The sequence below is a fragment of the Scophthalmus maximus genome, chromosome 6 (genome assembly GCF_022379125.1).
Source record: "Scophthalmus maximus strain ysfricsl-2021 chromosome 6, ASM2237912v1, whole genome shotgun sequence".
Taxonomy (NCBI): domain Eukaryota; kingdom Metazoa; phylum Chordata; class Actinopteri; order Pleuronectiformes; family Scophthalmidae; genus Scophthalmus; species Scophthalmus maximus.
The window spans coordinates 955,001-967,444 of record NC_061520.1 but is presented as its reverse complement, the minus strand read 5'-3'; the positions used below and the strand labels follow the sequence as shown (position 1 = coordinate 967,444).

Here is a 12,444-nt window from a genome sequence, read left to right as displayed (position 1 = left end):
CGGGAAAGTCCGGATCAGGAAGTGACTCTGAATCAGAGTCGAACCTCCACATCAATAGAAACAAGCTAAGAACTTTTAAAACAAGATGATTCATCTCATATTTGCACATTTTCAACCTCGGGAAGCTCAGAACAGTTTACATTGTGAACCTGAGGAGATCTCGTGTCCTTCAGGAAATGATCCGTCAGGAAGATTCATCTCCTCCAGAGAAGGTTTCTGTGAAAATCACGTATCATGATGTTAAAGAATTAAAGAGGAAACTCTAACGGATCCTCTCCTGGTCTCCAGCGGAGTCACGTGACCTCTTCCTCCTCCTCCTCTTCTTCTTCCTCCTCCCCCTCCTCCTCCTCTTCCTCCTCCTCTTCCTCCTCTTCTTCCTCCTCCTCCTCTTCCTCATCTTCTTCCTCCTCCTCCTCTTCTTCCTCTTCCTCCTCCTCCTCCTCCTCCTCCTCTTCCTCCTCCTCCTCTTCCTCCTCTTCCTCCTCCTCCTCCTCCTCTTCCTCCTCTTCCTCATCTTCTTCCTCCTCCTCCTCTTCTTCCTCTTCCTCCTCCACCTCCATCATTTGATCCAGGTCATGTTTTACTTTTTAACCTTGTTTCCTTGGTGTTTCCTCTCTTTTCCTGCGGAGACATTCATCAGTTCTGACTCGACCCGTCACGTCCGTCACCGACACCGGTAACAGCTCGTTCCCTTTGTTCTCGTCTCTTCTGCCTTAAGAGCAGCAATTCATTTTGAATCTGCCACGAATCGTATCTCTGTCCTTCACCGTGACAACGGGTTTGAGTTTCAGCCCAAATACAGACACTTTGTTTCTGCTGATCAGATTTATTGGTTATGCATCAGAGTGTTTTAATGTGTCACTGAGGTTCTTTACACGTCGGGTCAGAAACTCTCAAAACATCTTCGACTGGAAATTCAAACAACACTTTTTTCCTGCCTTCTTCAAAATAATAATAACGTCATCAGGGTTTTATAATAATAATCATAATCTTTACCGATGACAGATTTATAGAGCACGGTCACTTCCTCCAGACAAACATCCATCAGTTCACGCTTCAGTTTCTTTCAGTGTTTGATTCTCTCTTTGTTCAAACTCTTTCTTTGCTGCTGCAGAAACATAAAACCTGGACTTTAACGCTGCAGGTGACAGAAGTTGGACATCGTCCGTCAGTCGCTCCACGTTTTATGTCCTGACACGTCGGAGATGAAAGATCATAAGATTCTGTTCAGACGTTCATGGTCGCTAGAGGATAGATCCTCAGAGGATAGACCCTGACGGAGCAGTCGCAGCCTGGGCGATGCAGTGTAGATCATTTATTAGTAATATTTATTCTCTGTACGAGGCGAGAGCTTTGCTGTTGTCTGTACTGTACTTAATCTATATAATCTCTTATCTATCAATTGTATTTGGTCTCGTTGACTCTTTCTGTAGACTTTTATATTTCTGGCTTTTATTGATTCTCTTGTTGCCATTGGGCATTTATTAAATATCTCATATCGACTGTACAGGTTTATACATATATATATGTATATATATATATATATATATGTATATATATATATACATATATATATATGAGATGTTTTTGCATGAAGCCAAAACACGTTGTCCAATCGCAGCGTCGTCCATCTTCTTCTGAAGTCTGTGACGTGAAGCTGCTGTTTAAAGGAACAGTTCAACGTTTTGGTGAATATGATTATTTTTATTTTCACTCGTATGACTGTACATTAAATATGAAGTTACAGCCTGTTAGCTTAGCTTAGCATAGAGACTGGCACCTGAAGGAACAGTTAGCTTGGTAACAATTATTTTTTAAAGAAAGCTAATAATAATATTTCCTTATTATATCTCGTCCTCCACAGAAGTACTTTTCAAAGTTTTTCCATGATATTTTTGATTATGATTAATTTCACAGTTCATGCTGTTTCACATCAGTCCAGACTCAAGTTATTTATTTATTATTCCTGTGAATCTTCACATCCTGAATCATGAACAAACTACAGTGATGTTTCATGGAAGACGTGAAGTTATTGTCAATGTTATTTCATCTCATCAAGCCGCCACCTGATTGGTTGATTGTCCCTCATGATGCAGAGTTGATTGACAGTGACTGGTCGTACAGTGACTCTTCGTCCTCACAGCGGACGCGGCTCCTTCTTCCTCAGCACCGACGTGTAGGACGGATGCTCCACGTAGCTGTAATTTATCACACCTCCGTCATCTTCATGATCTATATCATCGTCCTCCTCAATATCAGCGATATCATCGTCGTCGTCGTCCAGACACCGGCTGTCCCCGTCCGATCCCTCGTCCTCCTCCTCCTCTTCCTCCTCCGGCTCGTTGTCGCAGCTCATCCTCATCCTCCTGCGGTGGTTGTTCCTCACCGACGCCTCCAGAGCTTTCTGTCGCCGGTAGAAGTGGGAGAACTTGTTGAAGATGATGGTGATGGGCAGCGACACCACCAGGGTGCCGCCCAGAATGCAGCCGCTGGCCGCCAGCTTCCCGGCCACCGTGACGGGCACCACGTCCCCGTAGCCGACCGTGGTCATGCTCACCGTGCCCCACCACCAGCAGGCCGGGATGGTGTCCAGACCCACGTCCTGGAGGAACATTTCAACAGACTTCACATCAGGCATTTGACGTGGCTGTGACAACACTTCATCACCGACAAAATGAAAAATCAAAGATGTCAAATAAGATGCTGTTCGTTCGTATGTTCGGGAAAAGATTTTCATCTGAAAATCATTTGACGTGGCTGTAACAACATTTCATCAATATTAAATATTACAAATAAGTGGCTGAAAAGAGAATCAGAAAGTAAAACAATAACCTCTTCATATTCAGCGGTGTACGCGATCCCGGAGAAGACGGACACTCCGACCCCCAGGTACAGCAGCAGGATGCCCACCTCCCGATAACTGTGCTGCAGACACAAGATGGAGGAACGACGTGAGAAAGTCTCCACAAGTATCCTGAGTTTTAGCTGCTCTGACACGTTTCCTGTCTCACTGGAGCCACGTTCCTCCAGGCGTCAAATAATATTTATTAGGATTCATGTCTGCATTGTCTCAGTGTGAAGCTGCAGCCTCGACAGTCTCCTGGGCCGTGGTCCGGTCTGTTATTAACTCACAGTGTTTTCTGTTTTCAATCCACAGTTTTTAAATTGATTTTGGTCACACACACACACACACACACACACACAGCCTCAGACGTCTTCATATCAACGAGGGCTTTTCCACTCAGCTGCTCACAACCCGTCGACCTTTATCTGATCGGTTGCTGAAAGGTCAGTGAAGTGAAATGTCACAAACAAAATAAAAAATCCATTGAATCGCTTTTATTTTCCCTCTCGAGGGTCGAGCCAGAAAGTCAAGTGTGTGTGTGTGTGTGTGTGTGTGTGTGTGTGTGTGTGTGTGTGTGTGTGTGTGTGTGTGTGTGTGTGTGTGTGTGTGTGTGTGTGTGTGTGTGTGTGTGTGTGTGTGTGTGTGTGTGTGTGTGTGTGTGTGTGTGCTGACTCACCCGAAGCGTCGCTCCCAGGGACCTCAGTCCAGTCGAGTGCCGGGCCAACTTCAGAACTCTGAAGATCCTCATGAGCCTGAAGACCTGAGGCGAGAGAATGGAGATAAACGTCAGGAGACAGAAGATTCTGACACGGTCGCTCGCCAGGCGCTTCAGTCATTGAGGCGTTTACGTGACCGGATCAGAATTTTCTGATTGCCGTACCTGGATGAGTCGTCCCAGTTCTCCCAGTTCTGACTCGGCTCCCAGCGTCATGTCGAAGAGCAGCGTGATGTAGATTGGAACCACCGACACCATGTCGATGATGTTCAGAGGGTGATGAAAGAACTTCCTCCTGTTGGGCGCGAGCAGCAGCCGCGACACCACCTCACAGACAGAGAGAGAGAGAGAATAGAAAATACTTTCATCGAAGATGCTTTGTACGAGATTCATCAGAAACTCTGTGTGTTTTCGTGTCTTCACCTCGAAGGTGAACCAGCAGCTGCAGAACGCCTCCACCGCCTGCAGGGCGGGGTCCTCCACCAGCTGCCCCTCCGGGTCGAACCTCTGAGGGGGAGAAACATCAGTCATCACAGATTCTCCTCTTCCTCAGCTGCACACACCTGTGAGGTAGAGCTGGGTGTCATCTGCATAGCGGCGGAAATGGATGTTGAATTCACGGAGGATATGGCCAAGAGGAAGTAGACAGATGATAAACAGAAGGGGCCCCAGGACAGAACCCTGGGGAGTAGAGTCATTTTCTTATAGAAACAAGCAGCGAGTCGCCCTATGCTGGTCCGTACACAGAATACAGGCTTCATTTACAGTCTATGATCCCAACTCAACAGGACAAACACAAAGACTAACTTCCTGTTTTAAAACTCTTCCTCTCACGAAAACTGGGCGTGTTTGATTCTGTTTGGCTTCCGGACCTTTCCTGCTCTGACCTGATATTCCGGGATGCTGTTGACGCACATGATGCTGATGGACGTGAGCACCACGGCGATGGAGATCAGGCTGAAGAGCTTGCTGGGGATGGAGTACCCCGGGTTCTCCAGCGTGAGCCACAGACACTTCCTGACGTTCCCGTAACGAACCCTTTGGAAGTGTAGCATGTCTCTGTGGACGGAGACCAGGAGTTACTGACGGTGAGCGATGGTGGAACGATGATGATTCCTGATGATGGTCACCTGTTCAGGTCGGAGATCTCGTCCACGGACGTGTCGACGCTGCTGGCGTCGCTCTCGTCGTCCCAGCTGCGATGTCGGCTGCTCTCCAGCTTGCGGTCGTGGTAACGGTAACTACAGCAACTGTCCAGGAAGAACTCGTTGATGCCCCAGTACTCGATCTCCTGACTGTGGGGAAACAACCGTCCAACCACAGGTCAGTGACAAGGACAGTGTGACGATGTTCAACGACCAGAGGTCAAAGAGTAACAGACCTGAAGGAGAAGACGCACAGCTCGTCCATGATGTGGAGTTTTCCCGTCTGGTAGAAGTGGAGGACGTACGGGAAAAGGCCGGGGTTCCTGTCGAAATAAAACTCCTTCTGCTGCACGTCATAGTCATCACACACCTGGCGGAGGGAGGAGGCAAATAGTATTGAAAAGGATGGAAGACACAAGTTATTCGGTGAGGAACAATGAAAGATCCATGGTTCAGATTTAATAACCCACCTGCAGAATGTCTTCCTCCGAGTCACATGACAGAAGTTTTCCCAGTCGGGTGTCGGGGAACTTCTTCAGCATGCTGAAGCAAATGCTCCTCTTCAGGCCTCCGACGTTCACGTGGACCAGAACCAGGTCGGAGTCCCAGTGGACCCAGTTGGGGACGCGCTCCTTCACCATGGTTACCGACTGGAGTGGGACGACAGAGACGTGTCCAGTCAGCGGTTCTTTCCTCTCGACCAGCAAAGACTTGGTGCCGCTCTGGAACCAGTTTCTGATCTTTGTCTGCGGAAAAACAAAGAACTGGTTCCAGATCAGGCTCCAAACCTTCAGCTGCCTGCAGGTGGAAACATTCTGCGTCTCGACTGGAACGACCGCCAGCGAAGAGACGGTTCACACATAGATGTTCCTCAGAAGAACATGTTCCTCAGAAGGACATCAGTGATAATGTTCCTCAGAAGAACATCAGTGATAATGTTCCTCAGAAGAACATCAGTGATAATGTTCCTCAGAAGAACATCAATGATAATGTTCCTCAGAAGAACATCAGTGATAATGTTCCTCAGAAGAACATCAGTGATAATGTTCCTCAGAAGAACATCAGTGATAATGTTCCTCAGAAGAACATCAGTGATAATGTTCCTCAGAAGAACATCAGTGATAATGTTCCTCAGAAGAACATCAGTGATAATGTTCCTCAGAAGAACATCAATGATAATGTTCCTCAGAAGAACATCAGTGATAATGTTCCTCAGAAGAACATCAGTGATAATGTTCCTCAGAAGAACATGTTCCTCAGAAGGACATCAGTGATAATGTTCCTCAGAAGAACATGTTCCTCAGAAGGACATCAGTGATAATGTTCCTCAAAAGAACATCAGTGATAATGTTCCTCAGAAGAACATCAGTGATAATGTTCCTCAGAAGAACATCAGTGATAATATTCCTCAGAAGATGATATCCTCCCTCTGCACTAAGTGCTAAGGGCTTCTGGTGACGTGCAGCTATAATGTAATGTGATCACATGATAGATTTATATATAATGTCTGTAAGTGTGTAGGAAACGGTCTGAGGAACAGCAGACAGGTATGAACCTGATGGTGTTGAACCAGAGCAGCCGGACTTCATCAGTCTTCACAGTAAGAATGTTGTTTTTCCCTTTTTTTTTGACTTCATACTTTGTACTCAACAGTATTTACTGTAGTACAAAGTACTGGATTTTTTTCTAAAAGCTAATGGTCGGTGAGGTAATATTCGCTGATTTTCGCAAAACGTGTATTGCTTTAGAATCGCTTACTGCCCCTTTAATATCCGTTTTTATTTTTGGGTTATTATTCCAAACAGTGGGACGATGGGGCCCCTCCCTCCCTCCCTGTGACGCGCCCCTGCTGTGAGCTGCTGCTGCTGCTGCTCAGACAGAAATAAAGTTGATGTATAATTCAGCAGAGCAGCTTGAAATCACAGCGGAAGAGAAAAACAAGCAGCTTCAATAACAAAGTGCCTGAAACACTGAAACAGGTCGAAGAAGATTTGACCTGAGACACAAACAGGATGTTTTTTCATGAACCATGGACCAGTTCGAAATGTTGTGCTGCTTCATATTTTCATCTGCAGACGTATGAAGTGATAAAAGGAAATAATCTGTAAAAAAACCTAAACTTTAACTTTTTAATGTTTCTACAGAATTTAGCTAGAATTTTGAATCTGGCTTCATCCCATGTTCAGAGTAGCAGACAGTTAATTCGTTTAATACTCAATATGGAAATGAAAACAAAAAATCCATTATTATCTATTAATAATAATCTTAATTTCGGTGATGAACTGCGGAAGTTCCATGCTGATGTCTACAAAATGATATTTCTTGTTGATAAATCGACTCACTGTCACTCTCTCATCCAGGCGACGTCACGTTCATCCCATGATGTGGACAGTCACTTCTTCTTCTTCTCCTGATGGAATATGATAATCCTCAGAGGAGAGAGCTCCACGCTGCCGGTGCAACGAGCTGCAGACTCTGTGGAGGAGCTCCTCGTCCGCCTCGTCTTCGGCTGCTTCCGTCACATTCCGTCACAGTTCCTCTGCGCGTGCACGTCTGGTCCTGCGCGGTGTGATGGCGACGCTCGGTGGTTGGTTGAAGTCTCTGTTTGTTCTGAGGGAGTCAATGATACGTTCTGATATCTCAATGATACGTTCTGATATCTCAATAATAAGTTCTGATATCTCAATGATACGTTCTGATATCTCAATGATACGTTCTGATATCTCAATGATACGTTCTGATATCTCAATAATAAGTTCTGATATCTCAATGATACGTTCTGATATCTCAATGATACGTTCTGATATCTCAATAATAAGTTCTGATATCTCAATGATACGTTCTGATATCTCAATGATACGTTCTGATATCTCAATAATAAGTTCTGATATCTCAATGATACGTTCTGATATCTCAATGATACGTTCTGATATCTCAATAATAAGTTCTGATATCTCAATGATACGTTCTGATATCTCAATGATACGTTCTGATATCTCAATAATAAGTTCTGATATCTCAATGATACGTTCTGATATCTCAATTATAAGTTCTGATATCTCAATAATAAGTTCTGATATCTCAATGATACGTTGTGATATCTCAATGATACGTTCTGATATCTCAATTATAAGTTCTGATATCTCAATAATAAGTTCTGATATCTCAATGATACGTTCTGATATCTCAATAATAAGTTCTGATATCTCAATGATACGTTCTGATATCTCAATAATAAGTTGTGATATCTCAATAATAAGTTCTGATATCTCAATGATACGTTTTGATATCTCAATGATAAGTTCTGATATAGCAATGATAAGTTCTGATATATCAATGATACGTTCTGATATCTCAATGATAAGTTCTGATATATCAATGATACGTTATACGTTCTGATATCTCAATGATAAGTTCTGATATATCAATGATAAGTTCTGATATATCAATGATAAGTTCTGATATATCAATGATAAGTTCTGATATATCAATGATACGTTATAAGTTCTGATATCTCAATGATAAGTTCTGATATATCAATGATAAGTTCAATGATACGTTCTGATATCTCTGATATCTCAATAATAAGTTCTGATATCTCAATGAAAAGGTTCTAATATCTCAATGATGGGTTCTGTGACTTTGCCAGACAGTTGTTTTAATCCGTGATTCCCCCTGGGGTTCAGGGTTCAGAGTTCAGAGTTCAGAGTTCAGAGTTCAGAGTTCAGGGTTCAGAGTTCAGAGTTCAGAGTTCAGGGTTCAGAGTTCAGGGTTCAGAGTTCAGAGTTCAGAGTTCAGAGTTCAGAGTTCAGGGTTCAGAGTTCAGAGTTCAGGGTTCAGAGTTCAGAGTTCAGAGTTCAGGGTTCAGAGTTCAGAGTTCAGAGTTCAGGGTTCAGAGTTCAGGGTTCAGAGTTCAGAGTTCAGAGTTCAGAGTTCAGAGTTCAGAGTTCAGGGTTCAGAGTTCAGAGTTCAGAGTTCAGAGTTCAGAGTTCAGGGTTCAGAGTTCAGAGTTCAGGGTTCAGAGTTCAGAGTTCAGGGTTCAGGGTTCAGGGTTCAGAGTTCAGGGTTCAGAGTTCAGGGTTCAGAGTTCAGAGTTCAGGGTTCAGGGTTCAGGGTTCAGAGTTCAGGGTTCAGAGTTCAGAGTTCAGAGTTCAGAGTTCAGGGTTCAGGGTTCAGGGTTCAGAGTTCAGGGTTCAAGGAAGAAGAAAACACACCTGTCAGACTGGACACCTGGTGGTGAGACATTTGGAAATATCTTCTTCCAATTTGTCAAATTCCAATTGGTTCGTCAAACACTGCAGTGAAACACTAAAACCAGATAAACCTTCTGTTTTACTCTTGGAAATGATCATGAAACTCGATATGTCCTATCTATCCTGAATGTTTTATGGCGCCCTTCCGATTGGTGCAACTGTATCACTATATATTCCAATATAACATAATATGCATGTTTGGCACCACCTGGTGTGTATTTTGAATTTAGCAGCTCATTTCCAAAGAGGAGATTCCAGGAATTCGGAATAAATATTAATAATTTGGAAGGAATTCCAAACCATGAAAAATTACCAGGTTGGGTTTTCCAGCTAATGTTAACACATAATGTTAAACTTTGTCTGGTCTCAGTGAGGTTTGAGAATATGTTCACCTTATACTAATGACATGATCGTTAGCAGTTAGCATGCTAATATGCTAAACTAAGATAGTAATCATGCTAATGTTCACATTTAGCTCAAAGCTACAGTCTCACACAGGTGTTAGCATGCTAATGGCTGCAGACTCTTCTGGTTGGAACATGTGAAGAAAGTTTCTACTCTGTAGTTTTTCAGTGACACTTTTATTTTCCATTTTGCTGTTTGTGTCTTTTGTTCGTTCCATTGTTCAACAGGCACAACGTTCAAGAGAAGATCAAAAATATGTGTTGCATATATATTATTTTTTAATAAAGCATCATCAAACATAGTGGTCATGTTTTAATAATCTTTAGGATAAATAAGTGAATACTTAGATTCAGGTTTTATATTATTATGATAATATAAATAAAGTGTTTAAAACAGCAAAGATAAATAATAAGTGTGATAATAAACACACTGCGGGAAACTTTAAACATGTTTGTAAATATAACAAAGATATAGACAATATGTTTGTGTGTTTGTGTTCAGACGGCGTTGTTGGTGTTGTTATTGATCTCGATCCTGCTGATCAGCTCCGTCACCAGCTGCTGCACGCTGTGAGAACGCAGCCGCCCGACCTCCAGGACGCCATCGTGGTTCACACTGTCGGGGTCATCGTAACTCTTCACCACCTGACACGGATCAATCAACCAATCAGTCAATCAGTCAGTCAATCAATCTCAGTTGATCAACCTGTCAGAGTCCTTGTAACTCTTTAGCACATTGCACAGATCAGTCAACAATCAATCAGTCAATCAACCAGTAAATGGATTGATTGACTGATTGATTGATTGATTGATCATCTGTATTGATCGGTTGATCAGTCACTTTTCTGCAGCTTCAGGATTTGGTCACAATTCATCAATCCAATAAACCAGTTCAACCCGTGGATGTATTGATTATGTGTGTTGATCACATGTATTGATCATATGTGTTGATCCTGGAGTGAGTGTTTACCTTGTTGGTGATCAGCGAGAGGCCAAACACTCTCAGGCCGCAGTGCGTCGCCACGACGACCTCGGGAGCCGTACTCATACCTGTACACATGGCAAACGTCAGGACTGACAATAATAATTATTCTACTGATAACGCTGATGATAATTATGATTGTATTCTCCTAATATTACAACGTTATTCTTGAAATCACAACTTTACATTAGTTTACGTTACTTTACGTTCGGCAGGTTTGTGTGTGTGTGTGTGTGTGTGTGTCGTACCGACGGCGTCCACCCCCAGTCGATGCAGGAGTCTGGCCTCAGCGATGCTTTCGAAGTTGGGCCCGCCCACCATGGCGTACACGCCCTCCTGCACAAAGCTGGTCACGCCCTGCTGCTTGGCGATCTCCATCGCTAGGCAACACAGGGCCTTGTCATAGCAACCGGACATGGCCGGGAAACGAGGCCCGAACCTGTAAACAACAAACAATAAACAACTGTCAACAACAATTATTAAAGACATATTCCACAAACACACAACACGAAACATTGAACTTCAATACAGAAGAAGGAGAAAAATAAAGCCACGTCGCCGTGACGACACCAGAACCAGAACTGGAACCGGATCCAGGTGTGAACGGGTCTCACTTGTCGTCGTTGGGGCCACACAGCGGATTCAGGCCGACCAGTCCGGGGAAGTTCACGTGGTCTTTGATGATCATGATGTCACCGGGACGGAGACCGTCAGCCAATGAGCCGGCAGCGTTCGTCACAATCAGAGTCTCCACCCCCATGAGCTTGAAGACCCGAACAGGGAACGTCGTCTAACGGACAAGGTTAGTTAATAGAAGTTTCTTAATAGAAGAAGTTTTCTTGTAGGTTTTTTAATAAGAGCTCCACTGTCCTAACGCCACTTAAGACACAATGAGACACTTTTAACTTCTAAGTTTCACTTAAATAAAGTTTTTTTTGTTCAGTTCCAGTTTCCCTGTTAGAGCTGCAGCTGCATGAGGCTCATTACATTGGTAAAATAATGTTTGAAAGTCATTTTAAGATTGTACACACACACACACACACACACACACACACACACACACACACACACACACACACTCTCTCTCTCTCTCTCTCTCTCTGTCGGTCTCATGCTCCTCATTACAGTCGCGTGTTGAATCGAGGTTGCGTGACTGTGCTGCTTAAAATCAGCTGACTGTTAACGTGTGTGTGTGTGTGTGTGTGTGTGTGCGTGCGTGTGTGTGTTGTTTCAGTTATATGTAGGAGATGGTGCATTCAAGGGCAGTTTTGCAGTCAGGAAAATGCGTCTCTGTCCTCAGATGGTTTGTGAATGCAACAAGCTGATATCGGATTTTTTTCTCCAAACAAAACCACAAGAAAAATCATCTGGACGCACTGAAGGTCGTGACCTTTAGTTTACATTTATATTTTCATACAGTGAGAACATTGTTCAGATCGTCACCTCCTCAAAGTTCTGTACGACTCTTCAGACTTCCAGTTATGGAATACTTCAGTTAATGAGAGTGCTCGTAAACGTGTGTGTGTGTGTGTGTGTGTGTGTGTGTGTGTGCGTGTGTGTGTGTGTGTGTGTGTGTGTGTGTGTGTGCGTGTGTGTGTGTGTGTACCTTGCACAGTGAGTGTCCTTCGTACATGTGGAAGCGACCCTGCATGCACACACATGTCTTCCCCTTCAGCTCCCCGAAGACCAGTCGACCTGCGTGACCCTGGACTGCAGTCGGAGGACAACAGTCAGATTAATGCACCACAACCAACCTGTCAATCAAAAAGCTCTGAGGTTGTTGTCACGCGTTCACATCCTGACTGTTGCTGTTCATGTTCACGCTGTCACAACTGACAAAGTACAGATTAAATGTTATTATCAATATTTTAGCTGTGCCCAGATTTATTATAACAATAATATTAATAAACTTAATTTACAGATTCTCTTTATAGTTATAAAGAGAATCCGGTTAAAACGATAGAACAAAAAAACCCAGCGATAAATAATAGAATAAGGATAAAAGGATGAAATAGATAATGTTTTCTTTTAAATGCAACATAATCTGCATAATCCGAACAATCGCTCTGTAACTGTTGAGGCGGTCCGTGTGTCCGCGGC

At 43.6% G+C, this 12,444-nt stretch overlaps 2 protein-coding genes across 3 annotated transcripts in view; both read right to left on the bottom strand.

Annotated features, from left to right (window-relative positions):
- Positions 1–825: 825 nt before the first annotated feature.
- On the bottom strand, positions 826–9,412 carry si:dkey-43k4.5 (potassium voltage-gated channel subfamily S member 2). 2 transcript variants are annotated; one of them, XM_035632670.2, is made up of 11 exons: positions 8,920–9,412; positions 7,048–7,315; positions 5,176–5,451; positions 4,942–5,075; positions 4,691–4,855; positions 4,448–4,619; positions 3,984–4,067; positions 3,726–3,887; positions 3,522–3,605; positions 2,833–2,925; positions 826–2,602 (listed from the first exon to the last, which is right to left on the bottom strand). In XM_035632670.2, exons 3-11 carry the CDS (start codon positions 5,344–5,346, stop codon positions 2,138–2,140), a joined length of 1,530 nt encoding a protein of 509 aa, XP_035488563.2. In that variant the 5' UTR covers positions 5,347–5,451; positions 7,048–7,315; positions 8,920–9,412; the 3' UTR covers positions 826–2,137. The 2 variants fall into 2 exon arrangements, with proteins under 2 accessions (XP_035488563.2, XP_047188896.1); XM_047332940.1 differs by having other exon boundaries at positions 5,176–5,355.
- A 108-nt stretch (positions 9,413–9,520) lies between these two features.
- pnp4a (purine nucleoside phosphorylase 4a) overlaps positions 9,521–12,444 on the bottom strand; it is a 4,723-nt gene continuing 1,799 nt past the window's right edge. Inside the window, exons 3-7 of the mRNA XM_035632671.2 lie at positions 11,951–12,054; positions 10,959–11,134; positions 10,593–10,783; positions 10,333–10,412; positions 9,521–10,007 (exon numbers count right to left, since the gene is read on the bottom strand). Coding sequence (XP_035488564.2) covers positions 9,861–10,007; positions 10,333–10,412; positions 10,593–10,783; positions 10,959–11,134; positions 11,951–12,054 — 698 coding nt within the window. The 3' untranslated portion in view covers positions 9,521–9,860. The remainder of the gene's footprint in view (positions 10,008–10,332; positions 10,413–10,592; positions 10,784–10,958; positions 11,135–11,950; positions 12,055–12,444) is intronic.